This window comes from Dromaius novaehollandiae, chromosome 16, assembly GCF_036370855.1.
Source record: "Dromaius novaehollandiae isolate bDroNov1 chromosome 16, bDroNov1.hap1, whole genome shotgun sequence".
NCBI classification, from domain to species: Eukaryota; Metazoa; Chordata; class Aves; order Casuariiformes; family Dromaiidae; genus Dromaius; species Dromaius novaehollandiae.
The window spans coordinates 13,104,700-13,126,248 of NC_088113.1; the positions used below are offsets into that span (position 1 = coordinate 13,104,700).

The 21,549-nt window shown below is 46.4% G+C and overlaps 1 protein-coding gene across 6 annotated transcripts in view; it reads right to left on the reverse strand.

Annotated features, from left to right (window-relative positions):
* Window positions 1-21,549, reverse strand: part of NFATC2 (nuclear factor of activated T cells 2) — a 100,749-nt gene that overhangs the window by 18,472 nt on the left and 60,728 nt on the right. For all 6 annotated transcript variants that reach the window (XM_026099636.2, XM_026099634.2, XM_064521522.1 and 3 more), the window contains exons 7-9: window positions 20,199-20,254; window positions 19,149-19,275; window positions 16,832-17,527 (exon numbers count right to left, since the gene is read on the reverse strand). In XM_026099636.2, the coding sequence (XP_025955421.1) occupies window positions 16,832-17,527; window positions 19,149-19,275; window positions 20,199-20,254 (879 nt within the window). The remainder of the gene's footprint in view (window positions 1-16,831; window positions 17,528-19,148; window positions 19,276-20,198; window positions 20,255-21,549) is intronic.

The following is a 21,549-nucleotide window of genomic DNA, read 5'->3' on the forward strand; positions in this document are numbered from 1 at the left end:
CGCCTAAAATAAAGATAGAACTTGCTTACGTTTCACATGATCTCGTCTGACTACAAACACATGCAAAACCAATTGGCAGACCATTCCTCCGGCTGGGAACGCAGATTAAATGGGAAGACTGTTTGCCCTGCAGTTGGGGAACTAAGCACAGAGAGCTGAAAGACACAGTAGCAGCAAGTTTGAAGGCCAAGATCACCGTAGCTCTTTCTGAGAGGTCTCAAAAAGAGAGCAACTGCCACATCTGCAAGCATGAGCAATATGCACCAGCTAACACACACAGCGTTATGAAACTGCACGAAGCCACTGGAGGTATTCTGCAAGGCCAGAGTTTTAAATGTATTCTGGTAGCTAACTCCCCACCAAATCACTATGGATTAGACATCTACCTACTTTAAAAAAAAAATTTCAAGTATGCCAAGACACAAGTATTCATCACCTCTCTGAACCTGGCCCAGACCACACCTGGTGTTTCTCAGACAGACAACATAGAACAAATGCTGGAGTAGTAGAGGTCCTTCTGTAGGAATTTGTGACCATCCTTTGGGATGTTGAGCAAAGATGGGAAGGTTTTGTACTAGCAAGGGCAAATACCTGGGCCTGATTCCTCGGTGGTGAGGTAAAGCTGACTCCTTGCCTGTTCCTTGCAGCAGCAGCATGAGGAAGGCTCACCACCTGCTATGCAACATCATGATGTGACCATCCAGTCATCACCGTCAGAATGTCCTACTCTCTCCTTTGGGAAACAGGACCAAGCTACCAACACTGCTGACTGCCACTAGCTGCTTTGCTTTGCCCCAGGCTAAATGCAAAGGGGAAGGACACCAGAGCAGTGGGGACTCCAGATGAAGTGAAGGCACAGCTGTAGACCTGGGCCCTGCCTGCAATCCCCTACCTGGTCCTGGTCAGCCCAATGGCAAGAAAACAGGAAGAGGCCTGGTAATGGGGAGGGAGTATTTTAGGTGCTACAAAAATGCCGCATCGACAGACCTAAAAATGGATGTAATTTACCTGTGGGGAAAAACAGACTGTCCAAGAGACTGAGTCGTCCCCTTTTTCAGCAGAGAATTGGAAATGCACTCAAGCTTAAACCCACGGTTAAGCCCCACCGACTTTAATGTAAGCTGCAGGGCTTTGCTCAACAGGGTGAGGAGGGAGTTGCAGAAACGCAAACTTGCCCATGCTGCGCCGACACCGACCGGTGACCTCAAGGGGAACCTCCTCGAGTGAAAAAGCAGTTTCTGCCCCTGGGCCCATGCCGTGGTCAGCATCTCTGCAGGCTGTCTGCGTGGAGGCCACGGCGGCCGTGGAGGCGGCTTCTCCACGGGGCGGGGAGGGTTTGCTGCCCCGTGCTTGCACCACGTCTAGCACAACGGGGCTTTCCTCTCGGAGGGACCCTTAGGCATGACTGCAATCAACACTAATAACGGCACAGTTTGTATTTGTGCCATAAATCAGCACTGTTAACAGCAACAGTCAACAGTCTGAGGAGGGGATTCGGTCACCGCTGGCCCTGGCTGGGAGCAGAGTGCCGAGCGGGATGCGGAGGGCTGCTTGCCCCCGGTTCCCTTCAGCTCCCGTTCTCGCCTTTTGCCTGCCAAGACAGAAGCAATTTTCATGGTTTTGAACAGTTAATTTTCTGGTGGGCATCTCACCTCCCCTGTGCCGCCTGGGCTGGACACCCCGGGGACACCCCCAGTTGCGTTGCTGGTTCACCCGCTCGCGCAAGGCACCCCAGCCCCGGGCTGCTGCCACGCAGGGCAGCCCTGGGAGGGCCAAAGAGCCACGCGAGAGAGGTTTGTTTGGTTTGGGCTTCTTTTTTTTTTTTTTCAATCCTGAAATGTCATCTGCATCCAGCTGTTAGTATTTTGGAAATCTGTTGGGCTTTGTTTTCCTCGTGCGGTTCAGCATGGCTGATGCTCCAGCTGCAAAACCTCTGGCAGTCAGTGAGGCTGCTTAAAGCAATGATACATGAAAGCCTGTGTCCTGGCCAGCACCTTCGTCTCCTACCAGCACCCTGGGCCTCGCCCCTGGGTTCCCAGGGCAGCCGCCTCGTCTCCTTGATGGGAACGGTGCTTGACGCCGTCAAAACCACACCAGACACGATGCATCTGGAGTGGGGCAGTAGGGAATGGCTCAGATAGGTATGTACATCAAGTGATTTGGTAGACAAAATACCCTCGTTGCACCCAGCAGCATCTTGACGCCAACTTTTGCTCCTTTTAAAAACAGGGCAATGCTTACACCGAGAACTGTATCATAATAAATATACTGTAGACTGATAAACCTGCAAAACACTACAGCATTGCTCTCCACCTACAGGTTTTCTGTTTTTTTCAGTTTGTTTTAAAAAGTGCCTTATTTTCATGAGCATAACCCACGTGCTATCCGTGAAAAGACCATGATTCAGCAGCAGCGCAAGTTCTATATGAGTGCAGGTAACACATTTACCCTGGCACCCTCTCCTCCCACCACCGTACCCGTCGCCTGCTCTCTCGGGACCGCCGGGATCCCACCACCCTTCTCCCTACCCCAGAGCAGATACTGCCTGTGGGAGCCAGAGCAGGGAGAGACCGCAGCACGTGATGGGAAGATGGGGGCTGGCACAGCCCTATCTCCAGGGAATGTGCTTTTGACGGGGTGTGGGTTACGCGTATGAAAACACGGTGCTTAAGTTCAGTTAAGGGACAGGGCTTTATTACTTAATTCTTCCATTTGGCAGCTGAATCCCAAGTCCCCAGGTTTTGTCCCCACGACTCTAACTCTGTGCTGAGTTACTTGGTGACACAGCCACAACCATCCATTACCCACCAGCCAGGTAAACACAAACCACCACCGAGAGCGGCCTCATCACGTAATGGGCCCTGCACGTCTTCCGCCTCCTGAGCAGTGACAGAAACGGTGCTGGGTGCTTAATAACCCCAGAGGATTATATTCACCAAGCAAGCTATAAAAAACCAAGTGCAAGCTGCAGGAGCTGCGTTTCTGCTGCAGGAGCGGCTGTCTGAGGAGCGCTAGGGAGGCGCTCGGTGAGGGGTTTGCAACCGGGAAGGAAAAGAGGGAGCCGCGATGGGGCAGGGAAGTCGGGATCCTGGACACATCTCGGCTGGTCCGCCCCTGGCTGAAGTGAGTCACGCTCCCGGGGTCTGCTCGGGGTTACAACACGCGGCACCTATCCTGCGAGCCAGCATGAGGAGTGCTTGGGAAACGGCACAGTTCCTGTTTTGCAGGAGCCGCTGTCGGAGCCGGGCAGGCGCCGGGCCGCGCGGGATGCCGGGCCTGGCCGCGGGAGCAGCACCGCTCCTGCACCAGCCTGCCAACCCCGGGGGCACGGGGCAGACCACAACCCGCCTTCGAGAGCCCGGAGCCCCCGCTGTGCTTTATGCACTGCGGACAAGCAGCCCATCGCTGCCGGAGAAGCAGCAGCAAAGCAAACACACGTAGACAGTGCAGGCTGCTTGTAGGCTCACCGAACCAGCGGAGAAGGGAGCACTTGCATTTCCCTTTTTCCCGGAAACAAAAATAAACCGGGGAAACAAAATAACCCCACCATTTCTTTTAAAGGTTGGAAGAAGCCCGTCTGGGCAGGGGGAGAGCTGCTGTTCGCGCCCCCCCGGCAGGTCCAGCTCGCGCGGCGGCTCAGCGGAGCAGGCGCAGGCGCAGCCCGGCGCGAGAGGCGGCCCCGGAGCGCGGGGACGCGAAGTGTGCTCGGCCGTCCAGAAGATGAAAACACTAGTGCTGTTTATAGAGGGAAACCCAGTTCGTCAGCCCAGATGAATTCCTCTGCTAATCCATGCAGGCTTCATGTTTTCCACCAGCCCCAGCCACTGTAAAGACTATCTTTAGGAGGCACAGTGTGTTTGGAAAGGAGCAGCTGGAAAGAGGGGACGTTTATGCCAGCTTGGACGGCTCTCTGGTATGGAAAAAGAGGAATGCTCCCTTGGGTCTCCCCGCAAAATTAAAGCATCTTCATCCAGAGCAAAACGATGCCAAGCACAACAAACAAAAGCGGCTTTCCCCAACTCTCCTGGGCAGCCGCGCGGAGGGCTCACAATGGTTTCCATAGAACTTGTTTTGCTATCATAACAAATTCGATCTGTGCAGGCGCGATGGTGCGCGCTGCTTGCTAAAGACAAGAAAATTAATTTCCTCGCTTATCCGTCTGCCAAAGCATTTTTGTCTGGGTGCCACAGACAGGGACTCCCCAGATAACCGGTGCATCTGCCTTTCAGCCGAAGGCAGCGTATGGCTTAAAAAGAGAAAAGTCTCGAGAGGTTCTGGTGCACGTACGCGGCGTGAGGCGAGGTACCTCCGCGGCACGGGAGGGGGAGAGGCTGCCCTTGGCTAACCGCCCGGCTCCTCGGCCTCAGTGCCGCCCAGGCTGAGCTCGCCCGAGCCCGGCGCGCGGCAGCACGAGCTTCCGGCAGCAAACGCCGCGGCGGCGGCGCGCAGCTCCGCTCGCATGCACGGGAGGAAATGACTGTCTTGTTGTAGTCACCGCAATCTGTCGAAATGCTAGTAAATATCACAGTCCAACCGTGATTAAGGGCTAGATTATTTGCACTGCTGGGGTATTCTCCCGGAGAGCGAGAGCTGCGCTGGGAAGTCACCCGCGCAAGAGGTTTCTTCCCGCCCTTCGGCAGAGGCTCGCACTTGGCCGTGGCTTTTCAAAAGCAGAAATGTTTTCCTGCGTGCCAGAAAAGGCTGGAGGAGTACTAAAAGCTGCATCTAGACAGAGACCACCATCAGAAGCACCTGAACTTTGGGCAAGTCTTAATGTTGCTCTCAGACTTGCTGCACTTTTGAGGTTGGGAAAAGCTATGAAACATAGTAAGTATAAAACAAAGCTCCATGGATATTAATTTTAAAAACTGCCCATTAAAAAAGTGTTGTGTAATTTTTATTTTAATACTAGACAATAAAATTTATACTGAAGAAAAAAATTGTATTAAATTCTATAATTTTCTTACAAAGGAAAAAGATCTGAAAATATAGTAAATATTATTTGAAGACATGAAGCTGCAGGATGACCCCAGGAGAAGAGGTTTCATGCAACCCAGCCTACCTAGCTGATAATCTCAACCTGTATTTTGCCTGCTGGAAATCAGCATCTTGGGATGCTTCCCAAGGGAGAAGACAGCACCCCACCGAAAGGAAATGAAGATGCATGAAGAAGAAACAAGAAGAGGAAAAATTAAAAGTAATTTTAAAGAAAAAAGACCCATGAAACACAATGAAACTGAAGAATGCATATCTTAAAAGTTATCCCCTGATCTTAAAAGTTATCCTCTGATTTGGCTCAGTTCTGGTTTAAACCAAGACAATTTGCTCACTGAGCTTGCCTAACACCTAGAAAGTCAGTGCTCATGTTTAGAGACTATTTCCAGCCTTTTGTAAACTTCAGTTTGTATAAAATTATAATTATTTCATGTCCAAGGACAGCTTCCTAGTTTTATGACTGTTCACCTACAGAAATGCTGGGCCATACATTTAAGCGGGGTGGCAGACCAGTGCCACCTATGAATAAAGCATAGGAAAGGCGGCTGCCATGGGTGCCTGCGCCAGCACCTTTGGGTGTCAACGCAGACAGCCGCAGAGGGTCAGAGGTCCCGTGCCCTTCAAAATTAGGACCTTTTTTAGACACTTTCAGAGAGCAGCCCTTCTGCCTCCCGAGACGAATAGGAAACCCGAGGTGGCTGATAAAGCCACATCTCTAGCACCAGGCGTTACGTGACCATACAGGGAAGGCAAGGTCTGGCACATCATCCGGCCGCCTTTGGCCTTGTGGCTACAGAGTCTCCTGGAAGAGAGCTCTTACAAAATAACCGATGCTGCGTTGCTCATAATGACCAGATATTTAACCCAGGGAGGTTTAACTGTCACAGTACTTTCACCACTGGCTCCCATACTTCTGAAGTGGCTCCCCCTTCATTTAGCCATTCTCACTCTTTCCAAAGAAACTTAGAAACCACCTAAATAAACCAGCAGCGATTGAGACATTGCAAATGTCATAAGAGTCATTCATGTGTCTCACTATTTGTCCTACATTTGACTCGATTCATTCATGGATGATGAAGTCATTTATCATTAAGAAACCAAACCAAACCACACCACAATTTGGGAATTTTGACTAGACTCCCCTGGCAGAGACGATCAGAGGGAATGATTACAAACTCGCACTCCTCTAATTTGCTGCTTCTTTCTCCCTGGCTCAAATTATTCTTTGCATGTTAAAAGCAAAGGTTTAGAGTCTTTTGCGCAAAGGCTGAGCAAGTCAAGAGATAAGCACTGAGAAAGGACTGAACTTCGCTGTCACTTGTTGTAACACCATCCTTGTGTTTCTGCAGGGCCCCAGGTCCCTCTCCCCTGCCCAGGTTTTCCAGGCACGCACTCCGCTGCGCGCTGCTGCGCACACAGGTTTGGCACACGACCGTCGTGCTGCCAGTACCCTCCCACCATCGATGCGTCTAAGCATGCACAAAGGCCTACAGCTGGAGGAAAGCAAGGGGCAGTAGTACGCTTTGACCTCTACTTTGACACCTGACCATTATCCACGTGGAAAAATTCTCCCTCAGATGCAAACATATCACTCACTGTGGTGTTCATGGGCAGAAGTCAACTACACTTCTCTCACTAAATCTAGATAAACTAGGATTTCACTCTAAGGAAATCGTGTTTGTTCAACTGAGGGCAGAGTTTAGTCTGTGTTTTGGAGTACAAACAATTTCCAAATTAAAAACCCACAAAAGAACATGGCTTGATTAAAATGGGAACTGTGTGGATTCAGGGAACCTGCAGGAAGATGGAGAGTGTTAGACCAGTTTCTCACTTAGTGAATTAGTGTTGCCCTGCTTAGTCACATGGACATCATTTTTGAAGTCCTTTGATCCTCAGTGCTTTTACACCAGTTTACTGTAGCTGAGGATTTAACTCTTTCATATCTAACATTGTGCACTGGTTAAATCCAACTCGAGACCAAGTCTTCAAAGTCATTCTTATCACACCGTTAGTCATGTGAGTGCAGAGAGATCACAGATTCAAAGTGCCAAACAGATAGTAATATTTGTAGTAGACATGTGCCCAAACTGGGGAATGTGAATGCTTCCAAAGTTGGGAGTATTTGGATTTGGGGGTTTTGTGCAGATCCATTCTAGAGAGAAGATCCATCTGTGAAATTCACAGCTGGATGCACGCCCAGGTTTCTGTGCTTGCAAAACTGAAGCATGGGGACTTGGAGTGCTGATTCAGACACAACTGCATTGTTTATACATTTTAGGCTGGCTTTTACCTTCCCCTGTTTTTTTTCTTGGTAATCCTAAAAAGAGTTATAATACAAAATGAGAAAGAAAAAGAGTGTGACAGTCAGCAGCTGGTTGAATATTCAATTTAGAAGCTAATAGGCTGGGAAGGGAGTTTTATGGCATTCAGTCCTTTGCTCTTCTTCGCCTATCTCTGCCTCTCCTGCTGGCATGACTACAGATGTGCTGCTTGTTTTTCAAATCACAGAAGTAGGGATGACCTATTAGGTCATCTAGTACCTCTCCTAGCCAAGGCAGGATTGTTCCTGATGGTGTTTCTTCTTGTACAGTTGTCCAGTCTGCTTTTAAAATTCCTCTAAAAACATACAGCATCCAAATTAGCACATAAAAGTCTCTTGGAAATGGTGAGTAAGCTGCACTATAAAATGCTCTGGGAGTGTAAGGCCATACCGGCTTCTGCAGGGCAGGAAAGCAGCTCTCACTATTTAGAGTTCTCATAAGAAAACTAACTTGGATGTGAAGTTTGGATGATTCATCCTTTTTTTTTTCAAAATGGCCAGGGATTTATAAATAACAATATTTTTATAAGAAACAAAGTATAAAAATCAAGTGGAAGAAAACTGAGCTTTAAATTAATCATCTATAGGGTTTCATTTCTCTGAGAGAAAAGATTCATGTGGACAAAAACGCCCCCATCAACTATCCATGATCGCTGCCAGTAATTGACTTTAATTGGAAAAGTTCTGCTTGTGTGAATAATGCCGAGAATCCAGTCATTTTTCTATATTAGAGGACTTCATAACTCGCTTTCAGTTTGCACCATGAAAAGGCTGTATATCTTTAAGATGGTTATTCTTGCCAGACATTTTATTTCACAATAGTTACAGAAATGTGCAGATGTTGTCCAAACTTTTCAAAGCAGCAGGGCTCTTTGCAGCTGCTTGCAAGATTTCAGAGCTGCACTTCAAAAATGGCCCAAGCTGCCTTTGCACTGGGCTTTGCAACAGGAGCTCAGTCGTCCCAGGTATCCTTTACTGCCCTACCCCTTCCCCATCTTCGCACGTTCTCAGCATTAACGAAATTCGTAATAAATGAAACTGTGAAGAGCAGCGGTGCCAAACCCAGGCATTCAGGGTTCATGAGTCAGGCCTCTAACGATCATGAGATAGGTTTTAAAATCATGCAATTAACCCTCCTGCCCCTCCCCCCCGAAATTGCATCATTTTTGTCTGCCTAGATTTTGAAACACCAAAACACCGACGTTCGTATTTCTAATGTTTGGATTTTTCTTGGCTCTAGCTTGAAAATATCACTAAAAGAAGAATAAAAAAACCAACGCCCACATTTTGCTGCAGTCACCTGCACAGGGACTTTAAATCATTATAAATATCCCAAGACTCGCAATGAAACTGCAAAGACTTAGCAATAGCTTTGAGCTGCCATGTGGATGAAAGCCAGTTAACCGGTTATACTTCTATTCAATTACACAGTGCTAATTTTAAAGAGGAGATAAGAGGATAAACTGTGAGGACAACTACATACCTTGCTGCAGGTTGCTTATGTGGCGCTACGGAAGGGTACAAACCCCCTCAAAGCATCTTTCTCACAAACGCATCCAGCGGATTGCATCATCTTTGCTGCAAGTTAGCAACATCAGGACTCATTCTGAAGCGGTAAACGTACAAAGCAAGCGGGCTGAGCTCGTGCAATTTTTGCCCATATGAAAATCCATTACATTACACGGGCTGTAGCTACCTTGATAAGTTTAGCTGGCTTGGCAGCACCGGTACTGCTGGTGAAAGCCTTCCAGTGCAGACAGTCACAGTGGTACACGAGTCTCACTGAAACAGCTGGTGGTGGTTCCCTGACTTGGCATGAGCTGTGCTGATCCCAGCGTTTCTATACCAGCAGAGCTGTGTCTATACAAGGGCTTTTACCATAATAGCTGTGCTAGCAAAAGAAAAAAAATCAACCACCTTAACCAGCACAGTTATGTGGTGAGCCGTCTAATGGTAAAAGAAGCCCCACAGAAGGTTTCCAGGGAGCCCTGCTCAGGCTCTATGCAAACCAGTGAACTCAGCTCTAGAAGGAGGAGTTAGCCCCTCACCTGCTCCGCACTGTTCGGTTATAGGCTGGTTCCCAGCTGCATTTCTTGCTTCTGATCTCCAAAGCCCCCATTTCTAAAAATTTGACCCCTCCTGAATTTTGTCACTGTTGTCAAAACAGTCGTGATTTTGACTGAATTAAAAGAGTTTTTGCATAGGATGCCCAGTGCCATCCCTGGCTGAGAGGAAGACCACTGATGCATTTCTCTGACACCCTGTACTTGCTCGTACAGCAGCTCTGCTCGTTCTCCAGGCTCTGCCCTACCAAACGAGGGCTTCTAGCAGACGCGCCTGCTCTCAGCGATGTGGAGGGCATCACTTGCTGGCAGCCACCAGCTCACTCCTCGAAAGCAGCTAGTATACCTCGAAATACAGTATGAGAAGAGCAAGTCTGCTGGAAAGGCAGGAAAAGCAGAGCTCTGCCATCCCTCAGGTGCGACACGTGCGCTCCTGCCGCTCACCGCTCCCTCGCGGCCCCCCGGGCCACCAAGGCACCCGCGCAAGGGGGTAGCAACGCAGCTGGACGGCCCTCGCAGGATGGGACCTCACAGGCTAGTCACGGCTTCACCAGCGACGCTTTGCATCGCCTAGGACAAGTCACTTAACGGCGCTCTGCCCCACTTCACCCATCTGCAAGATCTGGGGAAAACGCTTGCCTGCTTCTTTTTACACTGGAATTATTTTTCATTTGTTACTGTTTCTCTACAGTGGCTGGAGAATGTCACTGGACTGGAAAATGTTATTGTTGTTATCCCTTTAAATTGAAAGTGGATTGAAGGAATAAAAGTAAATGTATGGTCTATTTTGGCAGATGTCTTCCAACAGATGGGTGTCTATGGCCGTCTTTATAAGTGCTGTCTGCTGCCTGTGATTCAGACCGTCTAAGGAATGCCGTGAGCGCAGAGCAAATGGACAGCAAGTCTGGGAAAGGACTTTATTGTGGTTTAGAAGCTTTCAATTCCCAACTGCATGAACAAGTTCCTCTTTTCAAGTCACTCTTTGCCAGTATTTAAAACCATCACTGAAAATCGCCCGATGCCTTCTGAAAACTGAGGGCTTTCTGCTGATAACAGCCCACGGGTCTGGCCTTCAGACGGTGGCCTGTCTTCCAGCAGAAAATCACTGCGACTGATTTTTTATGTCTCGGAGCAGAGGTTCCTGGCGGGACTCTGCCCACCGAGGCCCTGGAGGGAGCATCCACGTACCCATCCCGCGCTGCCGGCCCCGCGCTGCGGTGCCCTTGCTCCCTAATGGGATCTGCATGTTCCTTGGGAGAGGAAATGCTTTGTAAGCCAACTCGCCTGTGGGCACTGCACCGCCCCAATTACAGATTCCTGAACCCGAGAACAAAGAGGTGCCAGTGGAACTATGTTTTTAATCACTTGATTCATTTTCTTCCTTCCTCCACTGCTGATTTTGGATGTATGGGTTTTCTCTCTCTTCTTTTGCTTTGTTTTGTTTTGCATGTTTTTAGGACAGCCACTCAGAAAGACCGCTGGGGAAAGAGCAGTCTTGAAAAGGGGCTGGATTTATTGCAGTTTTCAAATAGCGAATTGTTTCTAGAGGTGAAGAACATCAAACGCCAGTCTGCCACAACCATACAAATACTCAGCTCCTAGCCAAGTATGCGGCATTTTTGTTCTGAGAATCCCTGCGGGTTTTATTAAAGTGAATCAATTAAATGTCTTAACACTCTTAGATGGAAGGTTAACAAGATACGTTTTAATAACGGTAAACTGAGGTGCAGGGAAGTAAAATATTTTGCTGAAAGGCAAAGCTCAGACAAAACCCAGCAGACCTGCCTCTTGAAATAATGATCCTTCTACCTCCTGGCAATAGCCTGTAGGCTTTTAGGCACAGGGACCACCTCTTTGTCTGGGTTCACATTGCACCTCGCAAAGCAGGGCTCTGGCATACGACCGGGAGACCGAGGTCCTAATGCAATACAAACACACAACAGCAGCGATCCAAAAATAAAGCATATAGTGTACTGAAAGAGTAGCGTAAGGTCCCAGGAGAGGAGAGGAAATCCTGCACGAAGTGAGTCAGAGCATCAGGAATGAGTCTGCTGAACGCATAGATTTGCTAGAGTGGCTGAGTAAAACTTTTTGGAGAACGTACATGCTTCGCTCTTAGTCAAACGCTGCCTGAACAGAAATGACCACACCTTCTATGAAAACCAGTTCTAATTAAAAGCAGAAGGTGGCCTTTTTTGATGCAAATTGTTGCTCTAACCGAACCACAGCCCATTTGCAACATTCAAATTCACTCCTCTCTCAAAGACAAGGAAACAAAGAGAACACCATTTCCCCCTCTGCCCTCCATCACTATTTGCCTCTCTGCTTTTGTCCAGCGATGACATATGGTGAAGAGAACTCGTAATGAAAGTAAAACATGTTGCTCAAGCTGCCACCTTTGCGCTTTCTGGGTATGAACTCAATACAGTGTTCAGAGGGAAAGGCTCCTTCCCTACAGCCATGCCGGCGGCTGGGACCCAGCCTCCGCTAATGCACAGAGGGCTTTGAGCTGCCTCAGTCCACAGCCGAGGCTCCCCGGCCGGGGAATCCCCAGCTGGCACACGCCGACGGAGCTGGCCCGGTGCCACCCGCTCCTCCACCCGCCGCGCCGGGGCTGGCGAGAGCAAGCGGGATGCTTGTGCCGTGCTAACGCTGGAGCCCCACAAGGACCGTGCCGGCTGGGAGAAGGAGACCTGTGTCCTGCAGGTAACTGCTAAGCCTCCTCCTCCTCCTCTTCTCGCCTTCTCCAAACCCTCTGCTTGCTTCCAGCGTGCACGCAGAGGGGCTGCTCGGGACCCAAGCTTCAGGAATGAACAGGGGGTAGGCACTGCCACTTCGGCAGTGCTGACACAGTAGCTTTACTTCTCGGATCTCCGGGAGACCTGGGGCCTCCTGGCAGTACAGCCTGTTTAGGCTTGTGCCACAGTTACAGCCCTGGCTAAGGAGAGATGAGCTGGTCAGCAAAGAAGGAAAGGAAAGGTCAAGAAAGAAAGAAAAAGAAGAGATTTGCATTTTGTTTCACACCACTGAGGGGACAAGCTGAGGGTTTTCAAACTTTTCTTGTTGAATGAAAGAACATACAAAGAAGAAATAGGAACTAAATACACTCCAAATGGTCTGGGATGAGATCAATGGTTAAAGCAATGGTTACTGCGGTGGGGAGCAAAACTGCTTAAATTAACACATTGCTCATAGTGAAGGTGATCAGAAGTGTTGGGTCATCTACAAGCACCGCATTGCACACACTGCAATTTCCTTTTCTAATGAAGTATCTGCTGCATCTGAAAACTTTCTGTAAAATACATGAGTTCACTATAAAACATCTCTGCTGATCGGCGGTCTGATTAACCACTGCACATGCATCTGTTTTGTTTTTCTCCTCCCCAGTAAAGATTACTCAGGCACCAAAAATACTTTGGAGACGCTATCTCAGATGCACCGTTTTGAGTGTCAGATGTGGTCAGATAATTACCATTTGAATAATGACAAACATTTTTCTTTGTAAACTAAAAAGCACATAACATAACTCCTGAACCTGAAGAAGAACTAAATCTTAGTCGGGCAAACTGATAACGTTCAAAACAACAGATACATGTCCATTTATTTGTTTAGAACAAGAGCCTAACGCCACACTTCACACTGAACCTCTGTAAGGCACTCTAGATCTTGTTGAATCTGAGTGCGTCACAGTCTGTAAAATATTTGTTCTCCTATTGCTCTTGTCATACGATCCTAGTGTCTCTGTGCTGCAGATGGGGAACTGCGGCACACAGCAGCGGAGTGGCTTCCCCAAGGCTACACAGGAAGCCTGTGGCTTTGTAGCATGATCCATGCTCCAGGCGATCCATGGGATGGACCAGTGCCCTAGTCTCTCAGCCATCCTCTCTCTGGATCCTGATCCTACAAAAGTCAACTGTATATTCCCATCAGCTTCAATGGGTTTGGGATGGTGCTGCAAGGGTTTGCCTGCCAATTTCTCCTGAACAGGCCTTTCTCCTAGGCAGGCTCCTTTACACTATTTGATATCAAAAAGCTATGGTATTTTTGTCAGAGAAAAGGCTGACATGCTGCTTACACCTTCTGTCCGCCCCTACATTCAGCATAGGTTTATGAAAGGAAGAGAGACCTAAATCCAAACCCAAACCTGTGGAGACTTACGGACGTATGTGAGGCAATGTCTAACCTCTGTCTCCCTTACAGCTGTATTTTCAAATCCAACCTCTACCACTTGATAGCTAAAGTCTTCTTTCCAGCAACCACGTGGTCATGTGTAAGAGGTTTGTCAATTCTGTCCATGAAGGGAAAGAAGTTGAGAAGTTGGAGGTGAGCTGTGGTCCGCTTGGATGAGCACCTCTTGCCCTGAGGTAGCAGAGATAAGAAGAGAATAGGGGCAGATATCTCCTTCCAACAAAGCAAATGACAAATCTCTGCACCTGCAATGCAGTCACAGATGAGCTAGAGACATGCTAAAGATATCTTTAAGTTGTTTATGGATAGTTTATGGTAGGTTATGGAAGTTTATGAATGGTACCAGTTGTGTAGCTACTGCACCCAGAGGTCTTTGCAAATGGCAAAATTCACCCAAGGAGATAGATGAACACTTGGGCCATCACCTGCTTTAAAGTCCATGCTGTTTTGGCTGCACTGCTGGTGCTATGTAACCTAGAGAGCTCAAAAGGCTGAGAGCTGTGGTCATGCCTTTGACTGTAATCCTTCTGTGGAGGTGGAACAGACTAGACCTTCACAAGGCAGGAGGCAAGGAGAGATTCGGTGTGCTGAGTCTCCTGTATCATGTGCCCCGTGGAACAGTGAAGGCTCTGAGCAAAGAACAAACCAAGACCTCAGGAAGAAGGCCAAAAACTTCTTCTACAGTAGAGAAGATAAGCAAATAGCTAGTGAAGGATCCTGCCAGCACTGGCAGCAGGAGACTGGAAGAATCAAAGAGAAATAGTGGCTGCGTTATCTAAAAGACATACTTTGACCCCTTCCAGGAGAGCTCCAAGACTGGGGCACAGTGTACCCTCTCGGTGAGGCACCAGCTCGAGAAATGAGGAAGCGACGGAGCGGGGCTTGTCCCGAGTCACACAAGAAGTTCATGGCAGAGCCCAGAATAGACGCAGCGTCCAGAACGTCAGGGCTGCGCTTAAACCATGGAGGCAGAGGACAGGAGCTGGTGAGAGGAGGTCACAAGTGTAAAAGGGAAGAAAGCTGGGCTGTCAGCAGAAATGTAGAGAAAGAAGAACAAAGATGAGGGAGGAGGAAGATGGGGGAGGGCGAGAAGAGAGAAGGGAAGTGAGAGACACCAAAACTGTTGCTGCCTGGGAGTCTGTATATCAGCGGCAGTGTAACGCGCTCGTGCCAGACCTGCCCGGGGAGCGATCACCTGAGCAACTGCCCAGGAAAGACCACAGCAAGACCTAATGGCTCATGTTATCTTAGAAGAGTTTTCTGGATAAAAGGGATTTGTGGGTAAAAGCCTCCATAATCCTTTTGGTTTGGTTTCTTTTAATACTATAAAGCACAAAAATAAACTTTCTAGTTAGCAAAAATGTGGCTTTTGTTATGTTCTGAGTCACTCTTCCCCCGCAGCAGACAAAGTGGCTTTTCAGTTCAAGTCCTGAACGTTTTAGAATCAAGCGTTTCACAAAGGCCCTGCAGTCAATCACAGTTCTCCCAGTCAGACTTCTTCACCTGCAGCCAGCAAAGCGACTGCGCGTGACCAGGCTCACCTTGCCTGAGCGGGGTGTCGGGACTGATAAATTAATCTCTAGTTTCAAGCCAATTCAGGATGATCCAGTCAGCTAAGCAGAAGCCAGGAATTTCATTTCTAACTTGCTGCTACTCTGCCCCAACTGCACGGAGGTGGGACGTATGCCTTGTGAGGTGTGCTGTAGTTAGATGTTACCAGCCTGGTTCAAAACCCAGTGAGATCAGTTTTGCAGTCCATTTTTGGAGTTCATTTAAGTGGACTTGGGCTCATGTCTAAGGTTTGTCAGCTTTAACTTCAAATTTCCTTCTTCTTTTTTATTTCTGTTACAAGGTTTGTACCAAGTATTTCTAGAAACGTGGAAGAATCTCTCAGCTTCTCATAATAAAAGTGCCTTAAAATCCAGTGTTCGGCTTTGTTATTGGAAACATTACCTTGCTTTGTTATCATGTTCCATTCCCTGAACGGGGAACACTTTTTATTTTATTTCAGATCCAGCAAAATTTCCTAAATCAAAAATCACTATTAAATCCCAATTCAACATTAGCAACATTCCCTCTCCAGACAGTAGGTAGTAAGAAGTTCTCCAGATTTTCCTGTGATTGCACCAAAGCTATGTTAACCACATTTCAAACACAGACCAAGGGGGAAAACACTCCAGACTCTGCTCTGCCCGCAAAAGCAGCAAAGACGACTGCACATGATACAGCCACAGAGCACTCACTACCTGAAGCTAAAAAAATAAAACAATTTCACAACTCTAGGTGAATACTTGCAGGAAAAATCACAAACTACTGGGTACTGAATTTAAACATGCAAACCACGTAACTCTGCACGTTCACAAAATCAAATCATACATGCAGCTGCCTAGATTGTGAGGGTAAGAGCAGGGAACATACGCGAAAATCAGGTCCACAGTTCATACCTAACAACACCCTATATTTGCAGCAGCGTATCCAGCAACCCCACTCTGCTCCCACTAAAGCTAGGGTAGGTTTTGCTACTGGCTTTTATGATTGTAGCAACCAGCTGCAAGCATTAACTTTGCATTGATTTCCTCTTGTAAGGAACAATACTACTACTTTAATAAAAGAACCAATCAACCAGTTTGCCAATAGCTGCCTACCTAAGAATAAGCAGGATATGTTCAAGGAAAGCTTTACTCTAACTTATATTCATTCCTAAAGGCTAAATCTGCTGGGCTCACAACAAAGAAACAGCACTGTTTTACTTATCAATGTCCTACTGTTCGTCTAGAACATCTGCAAAAGTTTTGCCTGCAGCACTACCCCATTCATTACAGGCCTTTATAGACTGTTCAATGGGCTTTTTTTTGGTACAAAATGTACAAAAGCATTTTACAAAGCGGACTTTGCCCTGATATGAATAATAAATAATTAAAAAGTGCATTTTGTTTCAGTTTCTCCATTTTCCAAACTAATGTTTGGCAAATGGAAACAAAATGGCAACAGCTTAAAACCTGACAGCTCCCTCCATGTCATGAAGCAAGACAGAGGCTTTCTGCAGAACACTATCTTTTCTTGCCCCATTGCCAAAGTGCATTGCCATCTACCAAAAATGCAAGTGATGAAAGACCAAAATGCAGAATTTCATGAGCAACAGATCCGCCCCCATCAAAAGGAGGCCACATTGTTTTTGTGCAGAGGAACAGGTAGGATGTATAAGTCGTAAACTTCTCCCCTCCCTCCGACAAGCCAATCCATACAAGAAAAGAGTGGTGCTTACCGTCATCCAGGTATGCTTGGTCCAGATTCTGTTCCTGTTTAATAGTGACTCCAGCCGGTAACACTTCTTTCTGGTCGCTAACTGGTGGTCCATTTTTTGCTGCTCGCTGGCCGGAGGCTGTCTGCTGCTGAATCACGGTAGGATACGAACTTGGACTTAACCTTTGTGCTTGACTGACTTGGGGCTGGCTGGATCTCGCAACGTTGGACGTAAAATTTTCACAGCACATGATGTGCTGAAATTCTTGGTGACTTCCACACCTCAGCTGCTGGTTAGTTGGAGAATAGTGGATCACAGGAGATGACTGCTGGTTGCCTGGAGAGTGGTGGAGCACCGCTGAAGTCTGGCCTGGGGAACCAGCGTGCACCAGCACTGACCTATGGGCATCTGAAATAGCCACTGGTGTAGCCATCAAACTGGACTGCTGGTAGCCCAGTTGGCTAGGGCTAAGGCTCTTGCTTCTTTGGTATATTACAGCGGCTGGATTCTGCTGATGGTATCGAGAATCGGGAGAAGAAAGGCCTGAGCGCAACTGCTGGCAGGGGGCCATAGTGGCCACAAGACAGGAAGGGGACTCGGTGACCATTGTGTGCTGTGAATAGTAAGGCTGTGTTACTGTTCCCAGACCACTGTGTACTGTATTGCAGATTAAGGCTGGATCATAGTCATCAATGGGCTCTGTTTTGATTGATGGTACTAGAATAAAGCATGCAAAGGACATTATTCGTAACAAGCTGATGAGAAACAGAGAGGTTTTCCTTGAAGTAAAAAGTGATTTAAGTCATTTACAAGGTTTGCATGTGTGAGATCTTATCTCACAGGCGCTGGGTTTAATAAAGCATGTAAGTGCAATCATGGGAGACTCTTTCCTGAAAGCACTCCGTATTAAGATGGACATGAAAATCTCTACCCAACAATTTAACCACACATTTCTGAAAATTTAAAAATTCAGTATTTTAACTCATTGTAATTCATTTAAGGGCCATTCTAGCCGGAACATAAGCAAAAGAAGCCAGGAGGTAGGTGTTTCTTGCAGTATTTCCATCTCAAAGGAAGGGTGAATAAATAGAATTCCTATGGAATAGACAACTCCTCATTTTTCAGTCAAACATTTAATTAGTGACCAAGGGCAGAGCTGAAGTTGCTCCTTTTTTTAGCCCCTTTGCTGCATGCAACTCCCTCAGTACTGACAGCTGAAGACCTTTCTGACACCAGCATTTAAAAGATCACGATTTCTACTTTAGTAAAAGGTGTGTGAATCTTGGTGTGGATAAACAACAGTCCTCTGCAGACAAATACTGACATTTCTAGGGCTTGTTTCTGTTTCTTCCCCAAAACTCAGTACAGAGATACCATACCATGGAAACCATATAATGGTCATGCAACAGGGATGTTTTTCGGAAGTATAAGGTTTCTTTCTCTGAAGCGGTCTATTTGAAAGTTCATACTGAAATATCCTATTTCTCAATACTATTTAATATCATATTAATATCATATTTCTCAATATTATTCCACAGTGAACAATGTAGCAACTATACGATTCATGTGTGATGAAATAGCGATGTCCTACGTGAATTATAAATTCAGGGAGATAAGCAGAGAATTTTAGGCTAGAAGAGACTGAAAATGAGAACCAGTACGAATGTTTGCCCATCCTTGGAAACCAGTGGAATTAAAAGATCATTTTGAAACTTGCAAAAAATCTGGTACTGTTATTTTGTACTTTCTGGTTTTTGCAAGCACAATACTCTGATTTTCTCACAATATTTTTCTCCCAGCCAAAGAGGAGAAATTCTGGGAATCTCATTAGTAATCCTGTTGCGTTTATTGTGAGATTGCTCATCAGTTCCCAAGGGGAAGAACATCAGAAAAGCATTCATGTTTTTCTCAGCCAGCCTCATTCTGAAGAATACGTATTACTCTTCTTCCTCCATACCAAGCCCTTGTTATTTTCCCAGATCTGATGTTATCTTACTGTGGTACATGACAACTGAGGAAGGCAACGCTCATTGTTATCACAGGGTCACATCATGTCGCAAACTGAGTCTGCTCCCACTGAAGCTGTTGGCAAACTCCCATGGGGCAGGATCAGTCCCTTGCCAAGATATCTGGCCCCTTAGATTTATGGGAAATTCCTGCTCCTAAATCATATGCATCCTTTAAGCCAAACAGTTGTTGAGTGCTTAGCTGTGTCTCTGAATCAAATCATTAAAATTTAGACCCCCCCCCCCCCGATAATGGCAAGAAAACAGCATGGCAGAAAATAAAATCTTGCTCAGGTGAACTAAGTGACAACTGCTCTGTCCTTGGGAATTACCTGGGTGATAGGTAAAATGCTGGGGTTGGCTTCTTTTTCTTTTCCCATTGATGACGTAGAAATTCACCTTCACAGGTGTGCGGATGTGCTTGTTACGGTATTCTGGTATTTCTACAAAAAGCATGCTCTGAAACAACAAAAGGCAAAAAATATCTAATTAGTAACTGAAGCTAACAGCAGGTTTTTAGGTACATCTTCTCTGTTACACATTCAGGGGTAAAGGAAAAGAAATCTTCCTATCCATCCCTAAAAAGAAGGGTATGTGAGGAAGAAGGAAAGAAAGGGTGGATGGGGCAGAACTTGAAAATTTATGCTATTAGAAATTTCTGGTATTTCTGAGTATCCTCTGTGGTATTGATGTCCTGAACTCGAAGAGAGAAGTCTCAGCTACAAAAAAAAAATACAGAATGGTCATAGGGGCTGCAGCAGCGCTGTTAATCATACTGTTCTTAATAAACATGCATGCGTTGCAGAAATTCCTCTGTTTTTGTTACTTGATTACTCTACAGGCTTATTACTTATATGCAGCTGGATCCCCCTTCCATGGAAATTAACAGTGAGTGTCCCGTTCTCTTCCGCAAGAGCAGGCTTGGCCCATGGCAATGTAAGTACTAGCTCCTAAAAGGCACTGAACAACTACAGTAAGGTCCCATTAAGCAAAGTGAACAAAGAGGGTCATTCCCTTCAGAGATCAATGTTAATTTTAAATAATATAGCACAAATCCTGTTCTGCAAAGTACAGAGTACCCAAGACCTCCACACAAGTGAGAGGAAGTCAGACCAGCCAGCATCCTTTCAAAACTGGGCTGATACAATAGAGTCCTCTGCAAGGACACAAAATCTAGCACTTGTTCAGTTTGCTGAGAGTTACTGCTAAATGAATAGTTTCTTTTTGCAACACATTTACTGGTGAAGCATTTGACATTTGCTCATCCCAGCAAGTTGCGTTGCTCTTTCTGCTTTGGAGACACTCTTTGAAAACTACCCCTTGAATACAAGCTGCTGTGTGAGACGCTCAAGGAGAGGACATCCCGCGTTTTGCATACTTACAGGCTGGCTCTTATCTTTATCCACTGTTGCCTCCATTTCCCAGATCTGCTGCCCATCTAAAAGAATATCACAGTATTAACTTCACTGCATTTTTTTAAATCACAAAACTTGACTTAAAAAAAAAAAAGACAAAGTAAGGGCATCAGGTTAGCAAAGCTCTCAAAATTGACTTAATTTTAAGCACCTTCCCAGTCCTAACCAAAAGTAACAGCATTTAATTTTAACACATCATTGAACACTTCTCTGGGTAGGAAAAGGCTTATTAAGATTAAATGTATATGAAGAAATTTGCTGAACTCAGGAATGAAATATTCAGCACAGGTGCAACATCTGCTTTTTGCCAAACTTGACTGCAGCCAGCTTGACTGGCGGGGGGCACAAGAAGGCCAGAAAACTCATTTATGATCACATTGGTCAGCAGCTCAGCAAAATTTCCACTGTTTTAACCTAAGACCACAAGGCTTCCCGCTAGTGCGGTAACTGGCAGAGGGGGTGAGGAGGTGGAGGAAGGACTAGCTAAAAAAATGAATCTGATGTTGGGTGCCTGACGATTGCAGCATGCAACCTGAGTCCCTGCGGGTTCATTTCTAGAAGTGCTGCCCAGCGAAGCTGGCAGATCAGCTGAATACTCACGGGAGCTTAGGTTTTTCTAGTAGTAGTTCACCACGACAAATTTTTACCTTAATTGGGATGATGGCTATTTAGGGTGCTTAATTTCTGTGTTATGCATGCATTCTTACTATTTTTAGTCATTTCTTACATATGCAAAATGAAACCTAGACACATGCTATCTAGCAACGCATCTCCTCTGCTGGAGGAAGAAACCCTCCATCTCTGACAGCGGACACACACCCTTGCGCTGCCACCGATCCAGGTTTCCATCAGGTGCCACAGGCACTCAGTCCCGGCTTCTGCCACTATAACAGACTAAATATTCACTCTAGCAGTAGCTCATAGCATGTGCAACGGCTTTTGTCTCAGGCCCACTGGAAGTCTTTCTGCTCTTAATTATATCCATGCAGCTCGTCTCAGTTCTGAGCTACATAAAGTTGCATTTATAGAGTAAAATAAAATTTGATCTCTTCCTATGGAATATCATCAAAGTAATGCAGTGCTGTAACAGTACATTAGTAGTGGCAGAATATTTGCACACAGACTGGGTGCTTCGTCCGGCTACAAAATATTTCTTAAATCCACTGTTACCCACCCTGCATAGAAATACCTTTTAGCAATGTTTTCCTTTTTTTTTTTTCTTTTTTTTTTTAGATTTTAGTCATTACCCCTTTGATTTTTTAATATTGTGCTGAGTCTTTTAACCAAGTGATTTGCTGAAGAAAAATACTGATGGAAA